The sequence below is a fragment of the Salmo trutta genome, chromosome 12, assembly GCF_901001165.1.
Source record: "Salmo trutta chromosome 12, fSalTru1.1, whole genome shotgun sequence".
NCBI classification, from domain to species: domain Eukaryota; kingdom Metazoa; phylum Chordata; class Actinopteri; order Salmoniformes; family Salmonidae; genus Salmo; species Salmo trutta.
The window spans coordinates 49,578,474-49,595,811 of NC_042968.1; the positions used below are offsets into that span (position 1 = coordinate 49,578,474).

Here is a 17,338-nt window from a genome sequence, read left to right on the forward strand (position 1 = left end):
AATGCTCGGCCTCTGACCGCAAGGCACTACAGAGGGTAGTACGAACGTCCTCGTACACCACTGGAGGCAAGCTTCCTGCCATCCAGGAATTCTATACCAGGCGTTGTCAGAGGAAGGCCCTAAAATTGTCAAAGACTCCAGCCACCCTAGTCATAGACTGTTCTCTCTGCTACCGCATGGGAAGCGGTACCCGAGCGCTAAGTCTGGGTCCAAGACGCTTCTAAATAGCTTCTACCCCAAGGCATAAGACTCCTAAACATCTAATCAAATAGCTACCCAGACTATTTGCATTGCCCCCCCCCCCTCTATTTTACACTGCTGCTACTCTCTGTTATTATCTATGCATAGTCACTTTAATACCTCTACCTACATATACATATTACCTCAATTACCTCGACTAACCGGTGCCCCAACACATTGACTCTGTACCGGTACCCCCTGTATATAGTGTCGGGTTCACCTAGGGGTCATGATAAGGGCTGTGGCAAAATGTTTGATGTATTAGAATAATTGATTATGTTTAATTGACCCCTCCCTCCTTACATTTATAGGGTCCTAGACTACAGATTAACAATATATATATATTCATTATAGAGGTTTAGAATTGTTCCACAGTTGTTTTCTAGTTCTCTCTCTCTCTTATAAAGAGACCCCTCTAAGAAATGTGTGACTGAGACAGAACTCTGCAGGGGAGTGTAGGAGATAAGACTAGCCAAACATTCCACAATAAATCTACTTTGAGGAGTGGACATTTACTGCTAAGTTTTTAAATAACACTAAAAGCCTTGTTTATATATCTTTGTAAGCACGGTTTTGGTCTCAGGAGTAAAAAGGTAATGACGTAGGTAGTGACATCACCAGGGCTGGACTTAGGGTTTAACAAAACAACTTGAGACCTTTTCTTTGATGCAGAACTCACTCGGAAACATGAGTGCTATATTCCTGATTGTCAACTTCTGTCTGCAATTGCATTAATAAAGGTTTTTGAATGATTTAATTAAATATCTTGTCATAATGCTAATTTCACCAATGACTGACAAGTAACAAGGAAACGAACCCTAACAATAGCCTCGCTATTGTTATTGTACTGCTGCTCTTTAATTATTTTTTACTTTTATCTCTTATTATTTGGGGGGTGTTTTTCTTAAAACTGCATTGTTGGTTGAGGGCTTGTAAGTAAGCATTTCACTGTAAGGTCTACACCTGTTGTATTCGGCGCATGTGACAAATAACATTTGATTTGAACCCCAGAGAAAAGAGGACAGTGAAATCCCAATTCTACTAGGTTGTTATTAACCATCTTGCCCAAAACACCAGACTACACTGAATGTACAAAACATTATGAACACCTACTTTTTCCATGACATGGACTGACCAGGTGGATCCAGGTGAACGCTTTGATTACTTATTGATATGACCTATTAAATCCACTTCAATCAGTGTAGCTGAAGGAAAGGAGACAGGTTAAAGAAGGATTTTAAATTTGTTTGTGTATGTGTGCCATACAGAGGGTGAATGGACAAGACAAATATTGAAGTGCCTTTGAAGGAGGGGAGGTAGTAGGTGCCAGGTGCACTGGTTTGAGTGTGTCAAGAACTGCAACACTGCTGGGTTTTTCCCATTCAACAGTTTCCCATAGTCATCAAGAATGGTCCACCACCCAAAGGACATCCAGCCAACTTGACACAACTGTGGGAAGCATTGGAGTCAACACGGGCCAGCATCCCCGTGAAACGCTTTTGACACCTTGTTGAGTCACTGCCCCAGAGTCCGGAATTATTGGATCCCTTGATAAAGATTAGCAAAACAAGACTGTATAAAGTAAATAATACAAATACTGACGTATATTGTATGCTAAAAAATATATACAAATTATATTATTTTATCCTAGGGGAAAGAGGTAAGTTGAGACATTTTTTACCTTCAGCATCACTCCATCAAGGGAAATATAGTATTCTTTCAAATACCAGACCGTGCTTCTACACCTGCATTGCTTGCTGTTTGGGGTTTTAGGCTGGGTTTTTGTACAGCACTTTGAGATATCAGCTAATGTAAGAAGGGCTTTATAAATACATTTGATTTGAACCTCTCTGGGATCGTTCAGGACGCTAGCGTCCCACCTAGCCAACAGCCAGTGAAATTGCAGGGCGCCAAATTCAAACAACAGAAATCTCATAATTAAAATTCCTCAAACATACAAGTATTATACACCATTTTAAAGATAAACTTCTTGTTAATCCAGCCAAAGTGTCCGACTTCAAAAAGGCTTTACGGTGAAAGCACACCATGCGATCAGTGCCTAGCCAAAGAAAACAATACAGCCATTTTCCAAAGGTGTCACAAAAGTCAGAAATAGCGTTAAAATTAATCACTAACCTTTGATGATCTTCACCGGATGGCACTCCCAGGACTCCATGTTAGACAATAAATGTGTGTTTTGTTCGATAAATTTCATCTTTATGTCCAAAAACCTCATTTGAAATTGGCGCTTTATGTTCAGAAATGCATTGTCTCAAACAAAACATCTGGTGAAAATGCAGAGAGCCACATCAAATTACAGAAATACTCATCATAAACATTGATGAAAGATACAAGTGTTATACATACAATTAAAGATACACTTCTTGTTAATCCAGCCGCTGTGTCCAATTTCAAAAAGGCTTTACGGCGAAAGCACACCATGAGATTATGTTAGGTCAGCGCCTAGCCACAGAAAACCATACAGCCATTTTCCAACCAAGGAGAGGTGTCACAAAAGTCAGAAATAGCATGAAAATGAATCACTTACCTTTGATGATCTTCATCTGATGGCACTCCCAGGTCTCCATGTTAGACAATAAACGTGCGTTTTGTTCGATAAAGTTCATCTTTATGTCCAAATACCTCCTTTTTGTTCGCGCGTTTAGTCCAGTGATCCAAATGAACAAAGCGCAAGCACAAAGTCCAGACGAAAAGTCAAAAAAGTTCCATTACAGTTCGTAGAAACATGTCAAAATATGTATATAATCAATCTTTAGGATGTTTTTATCATAAATCTTCAATAATATTCCAACCATACATTTCCGTTGTCATTAGAAAGGAAAGGGAACGGAGCTCGCACTCACGGCCCCGCGCGATAAACAACAAAAGACTTTCAGCTGAGCCACTTGCTTTGAGTGGTCTTATTCTCTCCCCTTTCACAATAGAAGCCTGAAACAACTTTCTAAAGACTGTTGACATCTAGTGGAAGCCTTAGGAAGTGCAATCTGACCCCATAGACACAGGATATTGGATAGGCAATCACTTAAAAAAACTACAAACATCAGATTTCCCACTTCCTGGTTGGATTTTTCTCAGGTTTTTTTCCTGTCATATGACCATGGTACTGGTCCTCCATGGGAATCAAAACCACAACCCTGGCGTTGCAAGCACCATGCTCTACTACCTGAGCCACACGGGACTATACTGTATATCTACACTATATATACAAAAGTATGTGGACACGCCTTCAAATTAGTGGATTTGGCTATTTCAGCCACACCCACTGCTGACAGGTGTATACAATAGAGCACACCGCCATGCAATCTCCATAGACAAACATTGGCAGTAGAATGGCCTCACTGAAGAGCTAATTGACTTTCAACGTGGCACCGTCATAGAATGCCACCTTCCAAGAAGTCAGTTAGTCAAATTTCTGCCCTGCTAGAGCTTCCCTGGTCAACTGTAAGTGTTGTTATTGTGAAGTGGAAATGGCTAGGAGCAACAACGGCTCAGCACGAAGTGGTAGGCCACAGAACCTGAATGGGACCGCCGAGTGCTGAAGAGTTCCAAACAGCTTCTGGAAGCAACATCAGCACAAGAACTGTTAGTCGGGAGCTTCCTGAAATGGGTTTCCATGGCCGAGAAAGCCTAAGATCACCATATGGAATGCCAAGCGGCAGCTGTAGGGGTGTAAAGCTCGCTGCCATTGGACTCTGGAGCAGTGGAAATGCGTTCTCTGGAGTGATGACTCACGCTTCACCATTGTGCCAACTGTAAAGTTTGGTGGAGGAGGAATAATGGTCTGGGGCTGTTTCTCATGGTTCTGGCTAAGCCCCTTGGTTCCAGTGAAGAGAAATCTTAACGCTACAGCATTCAATGACATTCTAGACAATTCTGTGTTTCCAACTTTGTGGCAACAGTTTGGGGAAGGCCCTTTCCTGTTTCAGCATGACAATGTCCCTGTGCACAAAGCGAGGTCCATACAGAAAGGGTTTGTCGAGATTGGTGTGGAAGAACTTGACTGGCCTGCTGGGAGCCCTGATCTCAACCCCATCGAACACCTTTGAGATGAATAGAAACACAGACTGCGAGCCAGGTCTAATCGCCCAACATCAGTGCCCGACCTCACTAATGCTCTTGTGGCTGAATGGAAGCAAGTCCAACATCTAGTGGAAAGCCTTCTCAGAAGAGTGGAGGCTGTTATAGCAGCAAAGGGGGGACCAACTCCGTATTAATGCCCATGAGATTTTAGATGAGCTGTTGGCCACATACACTATATGACTGAAAGTATCTTTCTATGGGATGAGCACTGTCTGTGTCTGACTGTGTATTCAAAGAGATTCTACCTGTCTGTTTACTGTTCAGGATGCAGACCATTTTGAATATAGAAGTTCCTTATTTCCACTGTGGTTGAACTCCCCTTCTGGTGATTCCTCAGAGCACTGAGTAACAGATGCACAAACACACATACTGTGATCATCATGTCCCCACTGGGCCCAGCCATATGTCCCATGACTGTGTGCGTGTGTGTGTGTGTGTGTGTGTGTGTGTGTGTGTGTGTGTGTGTGTGTGTGTGTGTGTGTGTGTGTGTGTGTGTGTGTGTGTGTGTGTGTGTGTGTATGTGTGTGTGTGTGTGTGTGTGTGTGTGTGTGTGTGTGTGTGTGTGTGTAAGTGTCATTCCATGCGTCATGTACTGTTTGGGTCATTGTGGATCCAAATAAAGAACTGTGAGTATCCATGCATGTACTTATGTCCATAGATTTCTGTGTGTGTGTAGGGGTCCTCACCTCATCTGATGAGCCATTCTCCACTCGAAAGCGGCCCGCTCTCTGTATGGCTCCATCTGCATCACTGGAGATCAACTAGAGGGGAAGGACGAGGGAGGGAGAAAGAGAGAGAGACAGAGAAAGAGAGCAAAAGAAAGACAGAAAGACAGCGAAGAAAGACAGAAAGAGACAGAGAAAGATAGAGACAGACAGAGAGAGAGACAGAGAGAGACAGAAAGACAGGACAGAGAGAGAAAGAGACAGAGAGAGAGATAGAGAGAAAGAGACAGAAAGACAGAAAGAGACAGAGACAGAGAGAGAGACAGAGAGAGAGAGAGAGAGAGAGACAGAGAGAGAAAGACAGAAAGACAGAAAGAGACAGACAGAGAGAGAGACAGAAAGACAGGACAGACAGACAGACAGACAGACAGACAGACAGACAGACAGACAGACAGACAGACAGACAGACAGACAGACAGACAGACAGACAGAGACAGACAGAGAGAGAGAGACAGAGAGAGAGAGAGACAGAGACAGAGACAGAGAGAGAGAGAGAGAGAGAAAGAGAGAGACAGAAAAAGACAGAGACAGACAGAGGGACAGACAGAAAGAGACAGAGAGACATAGACAGAGAGACAGACAGACAGACAGACAGACAGAGACACAGAGAGAGAGACACAGAGAGAGACAGAGAGAGACAGAGAGACAGAGACAGAGAGAGAGAGATGCATGCAGGGCAGAATTAGGCCAATATCCACTAATAAATACATCTCAAAAAAGAGCAATTAAGTTTTAGAAACATCTAAAATACAGTGACCCCCTCTCATATCATTACCAAGCCCTGCAATGCCAAGAGCAGAGCAAAGAAAGAGTTCCCTTATCCAGCTGGTCCTGGGGCTGAGTTCACAAACCTGTTCTACTAACACACTGAAGCCTCAGGACCTGAACATACAATCAATCAGAATAAACCAAATTACAACACAGTCAAAACAAAACTACATTGCTTATTGGGAAACACAAGCACAAAGCAAAATGCAGTGCTATCTGGCCCTAAATAGACAGTACACCATGGCTAACTATTTGACCATGGTTACTGATCAAAACCTAAGAAAAACCTCGACAAAGTACAGGCTCAGAGAGCACAGCCTTGCCATTGAGAAGGGTAGACACAGGAAAACCTGGCTCCCTGTAGAGGAAAGGCTGTGCAACCACTGCACAACAGCAAAACCCGAGACAGAGCTGCATTTCCTGACAAAATGTAAAAAATATAAAACAATTAGAGAGTGTTATTTCCACAAATTTGAAACCTATTTTCAAGGTTTCAGACAGAGAGACAGAGAGAGACAGAGAGAGAAAGACAGAGGAGAGCTTCCCCACTCTTGAGGAAGAGACGTGCCATTTCCAGGCCCAGGGAAATGTGCTCATTTGTAGGGACACAAATGCACGCACAGGAACATTACCTGATCTAACGACACACGAGGGGACAGCCTTATTACAGGCCATACTGTTTCTAACTGTCTTAATCTCTCCCATAGAAACAACAGTGACAGCACCATCAATAAAAACGGAAGGGATCTGTAGCAGCTCTGTAGAAGCCTGGGTCTGTACTTTGCCAATGGTAGGTTACGGGGGGACTCTTTGGGGAGATTCACCTATTGCTCACCTCTTGGCCACAGTACAGTATATGATTACAGACTCTTTCTCTCAGCTCATTCACTGTCAAGCCACTAACACCTCTGTCTGATCACAGCCAAATTACGTTGTTCCTCAAAAGAACAGACATGGAAACAACCACACATTCACAGCCCAGTAAGCTGTACAACATCATACAGATGGGCCCAAAACAGCACAAAATATCCAAACACTCTTAGATAACTTTCTGGATACCACATTCACTCACAGTAAAGAAGGCATCAATCTAGCAGTTAAAAACATCAACTATATATTCAGGCAAACGGCAAAAGAAGCACAATAGAAATTGATAAAAAATAAAATAAAAAAAAGACCACAGATGACAACTGGTTTGATGCAGATTGTAAAATTATAAGGAAAAAACTTAGAACACTATCCAACCAAAAGCACAGAGACCCAAATAATGGTGAATTACGCCTTCATTACTGTGAGACTTTAAAATTCTATAAACGTACACTCACAACCAAAAAAGCACAGTACAACAGCAAGCAGCTGACACTAATTGAGGAGTCCATAAACACAAACAACTTCTGGCAAAATTGGAAAAAAAAATAAAAATCTAAACAAGAGGAATTAGTGATACAAAATGGTGACATATGGACAACCCATTTTAAAACACTCTACAACACCGTTCAAATTGACACAAATGCAGAACAATGCCAAATCCATGAGAAGTTGAATGGATTAGAAAAAGCTGTAAAAGGACAATCAAAATCCATTGGACTCCCCAATTACTGACCAGGAGCTCTATAAGAAACTTCAGGCCCTCAAATTTAAAAAGCATGCGGACCTGATGGCATCCTAAATGAGATGCTCAAACTCACTAGTGCAACATTTCAATTGGCTATATTAAAACTGTTTAATTTGATCCTGAGTGTAGGTTATTTCCCTGACATCTGGAATCAAGGACTCATAACCTCAATCTTTAAGAACGGCGACAAATTTGACCCTAACAATTACAGAGGCATGTGTGTGAACAGTAACCTGGGGAAGGTTTTCTGTAGTATTATAAATGTAAGAGTTCTAAACTTCTTTAATAAGCACAATGTCTTGAGTAAAAGCCAAATTGGATTTATACCAAAACATCTCACGACTGACCATATTTACACCATACACACCCTGATAAATAAACATGTCCACCAAATGCTTTGACTTCCAAAAAGCATTTGATTCTATTTGGCATACAGGACTGTTCTACAAAGTTATTGAAAGTGGTATAGGGGGTAAAACATTTGACATAATTAAATCAACGTCTACTGGCAATACGTGCAGCATTATAATTGGCAAGAAAAGAGCAGAATTATTTAACCAGGGGCGGGGCCTTCGTCAGGGTTGCAATCTGAGCCCTGCACTCTTCAATATTTACATCAATGAATTGGCCACTATTCTAGAAAAATCCTCACCCCCTGGTGTTAGTCTCCACAATTCAGAAGTTAAATGTCTACTCTTCGCAGATGACCTATGCCTGCTGTCACCCACAGCACATGGCCTACAGCAGAGCCTGGACCTGCTAGAGCAGTACTGCCAGACCTGGGCCCTGGCAGTAAACCCCAAAAAGACTAAAATAATGATCCAGATCTCAGTGAATTAGACCTAAGTTCTCAATTGGTACAAAATATATAGAGTACTGTACACACTCGAATTACCTAGGTTTAGAAATAAGCTCAACTGGACACCTTAATGAGGCAGTGAATGAACTGAGAGAGAAAGCACGCAGGGCATTCTACGCCATTAAAAATCAAATTCAAATTGAAATACCTAATAAAATGTGGCTTAAACTAATTGAATATGTCATTGAACCAATTGCACTTTATGGCAGCGAGGTGTGGGGTCCACTTGCAAAACAAGATTTCATCAAATGGGACAAACACCCCCTTGAAACCTGCATGCAGAGTTCTGTAAGATTCTCCTACATGTCCAGAGGAAAACTACAAACAATGCATGCAGGGCAGAATTAGGCCAATATCCACAAATAATAAAAACTCAAAAAAGAGCAATTCAGTTTTGGAAACATCTAAAATACAGTGACCCCCCTCTCATATCATTACCAAGCCCTGCAATACCAAGAGCTGAGCAAAGAAAAGAGTCCCCTCATCCAGCTGGTCCTGGGACTGAGTTCACAAACCTGTTCTACTAACACACTGAAGCCTCAGGACCTGAACATACAACCAATCAGAATAAACCAAATTACAACACAGTCAAAACAAAACTACATTGCTTATTGGGAAACACAAGCACAAACACAAAACAAAATGGAGTGCTATCTGGCCCTAAATCGACAGTACACCATGGCTAAATATTTGACCATGGTTACTGATCAAAACCTTAGAAAAACCTTGACAAAGTACAGGCTCAGTGAGCACAGCCTTGCCATTGAGAAGGGTAGACACAGGAAAACCTGGCTCCCTGTAGAGGAAAGGCTGTGCAACCACTGCACAACAGCAGAACCTGAGACGGAGCTGCATTTCCTGACAAAATGTCAAAAATATAAAACAATTAGAGAGTGTCATTTCCCCAAATTTGAAACCCTTATTCAAGGTTTCAAAGACCTCTCTGATGAGGATAGGCTACCCGTCCTATTGGGGGAGAACGCAGAGAGCTGTGTGTTGGCAGTTCACTACATTGCTGCCTGCCATAAGTTGAGGGACAGTGTCTGACAGACCAATAAACCTGCACATGTACTCTACTATATGGCTATTGTTATTGTTGAATGTATGGTTATTCTGACCATTGGTTATTGTTGTTACTGTTGTCTCGTTGACAATTTAGATCCTCATTTTTATTAATTTTTATATTGTAAATATCCAAAATTAGCTTTGGCAATATGTACATTGTTACGTCATGCCAATAAAGCGAATTGAATTGAATTGAATTGAATTGACAGAGAGAGAGAGAACGAAAGAGAGAGAGAACGAAAAAGAGAGAGGCAGACAGAGACAGAAAGAGACGAAGACAGAAAGACAGAAAGAGACAGAGACAGAGACAGACAGAAAGAGAGAGAGAGATGCAGACAGAGAGAGAGAGTCAGAGACAGAGAGAGAGCGAGAGAGACAGAATGTCAGAGAGACAGAGACAGAAAGAGAGAGACAGAATGAAAGAGAGACAGAGAGAGAGTCAGAGACAGAAAGACAGAGAGACAGACAGAGACAGAGAAAGACAGAGAGAGACAAAGAGACAGACAGAGACAGACAGAGACAGAGAGACAGAGAGACAGACAGAGACAGACAGAGACAGAGAGAGAGCCAGAGACAAAGAGAGAGACAAAGAGAGACAGAAACAAAGAGAGACAGAGAGAGAAAGAGAGACAGAGAGAGAAAGAGCGGGAGCAGAGAGAGCAAAAGAGAGAGAGAAAGAGATTTAAAAAAACTTAATTGGCACAATTCATCTAATGTAATTCAAACACAAGTTATCAAATAAAACACTGCAAGCAATACTTAAAGCTCACACAATGTCCCATTCTATATACCACAGGGACAGAGAAAGAGGGAGAGAGAAACAAAGAGATGAAGGGAGTAATAGGTCAGACACATTAACATGAGACCATAAAACTACGCAGAACAATAAAGAGGAACATATGACAGCCATCATTTACATTTGCCAACAATAGCAGCTAGCGGCTAGCTAAAGAGAAACTGAAAAGCATAGGCGAACAGAGGCTAACTGACCTTTGGGATACTGCAAGGGCTCTGACACAAATTCAGGTTTATAGGGCAGTGCCTACAGTACATTTATCTAGCCCTATCCCTCAGCTTGTTGTTTTTCAATTCCTGGATTTCCTCTTTAAGGTGGCAACACTGTCAGACAAAAAAATGACTAATCATGAGTTAATGAGTAATACGCATGCTTTTCCATGGCCAGTTCCCGGGACACAGATTAAGCCTAGTCCTGGACTAAAAAGCATGCTCAATGGATGACCTCCGTGTTGGGGAAATTTAATCCGATTGCGCTTTGTGGACAATATGCCATTTAAAGTTGCAACCCCCCCCCAAAGTTTGATGACGAGTTGGTTATTTGAATCAACTGTTTAGTGATAGGGCAGAACTAAAACGTGCACCCAGGGGGGGCCCCCAAGACCGAGTTTGGGAAACCCTGGTATAGAGAATAATTGTACCATCTAAACTGCTATGTAATATCTTTTCCATAACCAAAAATAGTATTTTAGCTGTTTGAAGCTAGTGTACAAAACCGAAAGTAAAAAAGCCCAGGTAAAATGAAATGTAAGAATGGGAAGCATAAAAATAGAGCACATAGAACAAATCTACCACTTCTTAGACTTGCTTTCAATGAGAGTGAATATTTGCCATAGTAATTCCTCCTCTTCCTCCTTGGTGTTGATGTCTGGTGTTCTTGGTACTAAAATAATGATGCGTGAATGTGTATCTTTGTATGTGTATCTTTAAATATGTCTATGAGTTTGCGCGCCTGTATGCGTATGCGTGTGTGTAAATGTGTCTCTCTATATTTGTGTGTGTTCACTGCTCTCCATCGACAGATAAAGAGGAAGTAGCCATGATGCCAGTATCGCCTGTCCCTCGATCACCCTGACATCTCTTCTCACAGTGGAAACATGACATCCCTCTCTCCTCTCCTCCCCCCGTCCTCTACGCTCATCCCCCTTGCCCCTCAGACCGCACAATGCCTGGTTGCCTCGCAACCCAACACAGAACCTCTCCTCTTCCCCCTCTTCTTAGTTGCTCTTTTCCTCCTCCGTATCCTCTCTTCACCCCTTCCTCTGTTGCTCTATTCCCACTCGCATCTCTCAACGTCTTCTCCATCTCTCTCCCCCCTCTCTCCCCAGTCTCCCTCGTTCCTCTCCTCTCTCTTCTGTCATTCTCTGACCAATAAAAGGTTGTTTTCTGCCAAAGTGTCACAAAACGCAGCACAGTTCTGGCGCACCGGACTCTCTCTGCAGGCATGGTGTGTGTGTGAGAGTATGTGTGTGTTCTGCAGCAGATGGTCTGTAAGGGTTAGATGGAGCCAAAAGGAAGACAGGAAGTCCAGGAACATGTGAGTGTGAGAGTGTGTGTGCATGGGGGATTGGGGATCATGCGGTCCTAGCAGCTTTCAATGTCTATAATTCCTTCGCTGCACTGCACCTCTAAGAGACTAGGAAATTGTATCCACTCTTACACACCATATGTCAGGGCTATTTAACTAGAGTATATTCTTACAGGGGCCAGATTTGAAAAAGGTTATTTACAGGGGGGCCAGACATTTTCTTCATGGGACTACTCTGCCTAAGACCGATAAAAAAAACAATGCACAAACACAATTATAGTCATAAAGCACTTTTTTAAATGTATTAAATGTTATCATTAGAAAATGTTAAGTGTTAACATTAGCCTGATTCAGTGCATCAAATAATGAAAAACATTTGTACTTACAGTGCATCCGGAAAATATTCAGACCCCTTGACTTTTTCCACATTCTGTTATGTTACAGCCTTATTCTAAAATGGATTACATAGTTTTTTCCCTCCTCAATCTACACACAATACCCCCTAATGAGAAAGCAAAAACAGGTTATTGATTTTTTTAACAAATTTATAAAAATAAAAAATGAAATATCACAAGACATTTCTCTCCCCCCGCATCAGTAGAGAACGGGTCCCTATAACAAACTGCACCACCTCAAATCTCGTTGTAAAGTTAGCTTTCAGTTTATCTAAAAACTCCGACATCATAGGAGTGAGTGATCTATAGTGATTTGTACATTTAACATGCACGGCACTTACACACATGACTGATGATTGGCTGAGAGAATTTGATGATAAAAAGACTGTGGGAGCTGTTTTGTGAGACTTCAATTCGACTTTTGACAATATCGATCACAGTCTGCTGCTGGAAAAACGTAAGTGTTATGGCCCATGCTATATTGTGGAAAAAGAGTCACCTGTCTAACAGAACACAGAGGGTGTTCTTTAATGGGAGCCTCACCAACATAATCCAGTTAGAATCAGGCATTCCCCAGGGTAGCTGTCTAGGCCCCTTATTTTTTTCAATCTTTACTGCTTTGAGTAAAGCCAGTATGTCTATGTATGCGGATGACACAACACTATACACGTCAGCTACTACAGCGAGTGAAATCACTGCAACACTTAATCAAGAGCAGCAGTCAGTTTCAGAATGGGTGGCAAGAAATAATTTAGTCCTAAATATTTCAAAAACTAAAAGCATTTTATTTGAGACAAATCATTCACTAAACCCTAAACCTCAACTAAATCTTGTAATGAATACTGTGGAAATTGAGCAAGTTGAGATAACTGTCATGGTCAAAACATGTTGATGCAACAGTAGCCAAGATGGGGAGAAGTCGGTCCATAATAAAGCGTTGCTCTGCCTTAACAATACTATCAACAAGGCAGGTCCTACAGGCCCTAGTTTTGTTGCACCTGGACTACTGTTCAGTCGTGCGGTCAGGTGCCACAAAGAGGGATAATTGTCTCAGAACAAGGCAATACAGAGACCTAACATTAATGAAATATATTTCAATCTCTCATGGCTCAAAGTAGAGAAGGGAGAGAGTTTTTGTAAGAAGTATTGACATGCTGTTTAAACTTGTTCCAAGATGGTGTATCAGTCAGACATCTTTGTCCTCGTCTTGTCGTGTCCCGTGCATATATCTTTTTATATATTTTTTCTTCGCATATATTTTTTCAATATCTTTCTTAACCTCAACTTCAACATACTTTTTATTTTATTTACTTTTCTGCTCTTTTGTACACCAGTATTTCTACTTGCACATCATCATATGCTCATTTATCACTCCAGTGTTAATCTGCTAAATTGTAATTATTCGCTCCTATGGCCTAATTGTTGACTACCTCCTCATGCCTTTTGCATACACTGTACATAGACTTTCTTTTTTTTCTACTGTGTCATTGACTTGTTTATTGTGTTATTGGCTTGTTTATTGTTTACTCCATGTGTAACTCTGTGTTGTTGTCTGTGTCACACTGCTTTGCTTTATCTTGGCCAGGTTGCAGTTGTAAATGAGAACTTGTTCTCAGCTAGCCTACCTGGTTAAATAAAGGTTAATTTTTTATTATTTTTTAAAATAAATAAAAATACTCTCCTGCAATCTGCCTCACCCAATGTGGTGTGGATCTGCTATTTTCTTTACTTTTCAACCTGAGCCCCCAACAGAATCTAGCCAGCTAACTAGCTACTAGCTAGTAGTCAGCTAGCCACTGCTAGCGGTCATCAGCTAACCCTCTAAATACACCTCTGCTGTTTTCAACCAAGATCTCAGCGATCACTGCCTCATTGCCTGCACCCGTAATGGGTCAGCGGTCAAACGACCTCCACTCATCACTGTCAAACGCTCCCTGAAACATTTCAACGAGCAAGCCTTTCTAATCGACCTGGCCCTGGTATCCTGGAAGGATATTGACCTCACCCCGTCAGTAGAGGATGCCTGGTTATTTTCTTTAAATGCCTTCCTCACCATCTTAAATAAGCATGCCCCTTTCAAGAAATTTAGAACCAGGAACAGATATAGCCCTTGGTTCTCCCCAGACCTGACTGCCCTTAACCAACACAAAAATATCCTGTGGCGTTCTGCATTAGTATCGAACTGCCCCCGCGATATGCAACTTTTCAGAGAAGTTAGAAACCAATACACACAGGCAGATAGAAACGCCAAGGCTAGCTTTTTCAAACAGAAATTTGCTTCCTGCAACTCAAACTCTAAAAAGTTCTGGGACACTGTTAATTGAGAATTTCAATAAGCATTTTAATACGGCTGGCCATGCTTTCCACCTAACTACGCCTACTGCATTCAACAGCACTACACCCCCCACAGCTACTCGCCCAAGCCTCCCCCATTTCTCCTTCTCCCAAATCCATTCAGCTGATGTTCTGAAAGAGCTGCAAAATCTGGACCCCTACAAATCAGCTGGGCTAGACAATCTGGACCCTCTCTTTTTAAAATTATCCTCCGAAATTTTTGCAACCCCTATTACTAGCCTGTTCAACCTCTCTTTCGTATTGTCTGAAATACCCAAAGATTGGAAAGCTGTCGTGGTCATCCCCCTCTTCAAAGGGGGAGCCACTCTAGACCCAAACTGCTACAGACCTATATCTATCCTACCCTAAGGTCTACTTATTTCCCTCATTAAAATGCAAATCATTTTATAACATTTTTGGCATGCGTTTTTCTGGATTTTTTTGTTGTTATTCTGTCTCTCACTGTTCAAATAAACCTACCATTAAAATTATAGACCGATCATTTCTTTGTCAGTGGGCAAAAGTACAAAATCAGCAGGGGATCTAATACTTTTTTCCCTCATTGTACACACACACAAGCTAACTCCCTACACATACATACACTTGGATTTTGTATTGTAGATATGTGGTAGTATAGTAGTGGCCTGAGGACACACACTGAATGTGTTGTGAAAAGTGTTATGAAATGTAATGTCATGTAATATCTTTTATTGTATATAACTGCCTTAATGTTGCTGGACCTCAGGAAGAGTAGCTGCTGCCTTGATCATTAATAAATACAAATACAAAAACAAAGAATTGTGACATATAGTTGCGCAGTGTAGGGAAATGGAGCATTTTGGTTGCGTGAATTAGGGAAGTTTTGTTTGGCTTCAAATCAAAGGAGAAAAGAACACATTTATTTTGAAAAGAATTCTGTTTCACAATCATGTCAATAACTGTTAATAACCCTCCCCTCATCAAGCATTTTCACTAGATATGTGTAGGCTTTCCTATGGCCGTAATCGCGGAGAAAAGCAACTATGTAAAAGTAGATCATGATGCTCAGCAGACTACGAAACAAGCGATGTTGCAGTTTAGATGTTGATCGGATAAAGTTTATGATAGCCATAACTGAGTCAAAGCACGCTCTGGTGTTTCAGGCAGTGTAGTGATCTCATCTGCAGTGAAAGAGCCGATAGGCAGGCAGACAGACCCCATACCCATGTTGGCAGCTCTGATTGGTATGTTGGCACTTAATGGGTGGGACTATGGGAAAACAGATTCTCCAATTGAAGAATGTTGAACAAGGGCTGCCATAACCCTGCCATATGTAATGGAATTAACATAGCAATGTGCATTAGGCCATGTACATTCCATTCCAGTGACTGCAGGTTTAAACACTAGTGTGTGAGAAGTGATTGACACTGGGCCTATAGGGATGAACTGGAGAAATCATAGCTTCTCTACTCCAACAACCATATTCAATGTGGCTGTAAACAAATACAATGTGTGTGTGTGTGTGTGTGTGTGTGTGTGTGTGTGTGTGTGTGTGTGTGTGTAACATATTTGTTACCAAACGTTAAATCTGTACTGTTCTTCAAGTAAATGTGTTTTTGTAAAATGTTCAGTGTAAATTGTTTAAAGTAGTCATTGTGCATAGAGTTGTATGGTTTGTTTAACTTTGTAATCATTGGTTTTTGTTTGGCATACATTGTGAAAAGTCTCAGCATAATTCCATTACCTTGGAATTGTCCATCTCTGTGTTTATTTGTATGCGAGCATGTGTTTTTAATATTGTGTGTGCATTTGTGTGTGCATGTATGCGTCTACAGTGGCAAGAAAAAGTATGTGTGGAATAACATGGATTTCTGCATAAATTGGTCATAAAATTTGATATGATCTTCATCTAAGTAACAATAGTGTGCTTAAACTAATAACAAATACAAATGATTGTATTTTTCTTATTTATATTGAATACATAATTTAAACATTCATAGTGTAGGTTGGAAAAAGTATGTGAACCCCAAGGCTAATGACTTCTCCAAAAGCTAATTGGAGTCGGGAGTTAGCTAACCTGGAGTCCAATCAATGAGATGAGATTGGAGATGTTGGTTAGATCTGCCAAGCCCTTTAAAAAACACTCACAAAATTGTAGTTCGCTATTCAGAAAAAGCATTGCCTGATGTGAACCATGCCTCGAACAAAAGAGATCTCAGAAGACCGAAGATGAAGAATTGTTGACTTGCATAAAGCTGGAAAGGGTTACAAAGGTATCTCTAAAAGCCTTGATGTTCATCAGTCCACGGTAAGACAAAATGTTTATGAATGGAGAAAGTTCAGCACTGTTGCTACTCTCCCTACGAATGGCCATAAGGGAAAGGCAACTGCAAGAACAAATAGCGTAGAATGCTCAATGAGGTTAAGAAGAATACTAGAGTGTCAGCTAAAGACTTACAGAAATCTCTGGAACATGCTAACATCTCTGTTGACGAGTCTACGATATGTACAACACTAAACAAGAATGGTGTTCATGAGAGGACACCACGGAATAAGACACTGCTGTCCAAAAAAACATTGCTGCACGTCTAAAGTTTGCAAAAGTGCACCTTGATTTTCCACAGTGTTACTGGCAAAATATTCTCTGGACAGATTAAACTACAGTTGAGTCCTTTGCAAGCAACACACAACACAATGTGTGGAGAGAAAAAAGGCACAGCATGCCAACATCAAAAACTTATCCCAACTGTAAAGTATGGTGGAGGGAGCTACATGGTTTGGGGCTGCTTGTCACGTCCTGGCCAGTATAAGGGTTAATTGGTATTGTAGTTTGGTCAGGAGCTACCCGTGGTTATATGGAGGAGCGTATGAGGTGGAGAGCGCCATGTTTCGCTGAGGAGCGCACTATCTCACCCAGTCCGGTGCGCGTTATTC

The 17,338-nt window shown here is 41.4% G+C and overlaps 1 protein-coding gene across 7 annotated transcripts in view; it reads right to left on the reverse strand.

The window, feature by feature from the left end:
• LOC115203728 (GTPase-activating Rap/Ran-GAP domain-like protein 3) overlaps positions 1-17,338 on the reverse strand; it is a 221,885-nt gene that overhangs the window by 93,796 nt on the left and 110,751 nt on the right. For all 7 annotated transcript variants that reach the window (XM_029768662.1, XM_029768659.1, XM_029768656.1 and 4 more), the window contains exon 3: positions 5,028-5,102. In XM_029768662.1, coding sequence (XP_029624522.1) covers positions 5,028-5,102 — 75 coding nt within the window. The remainder of the gene's footprint in view (positions 1-5,027; positions 5,103-17,338) is intronic.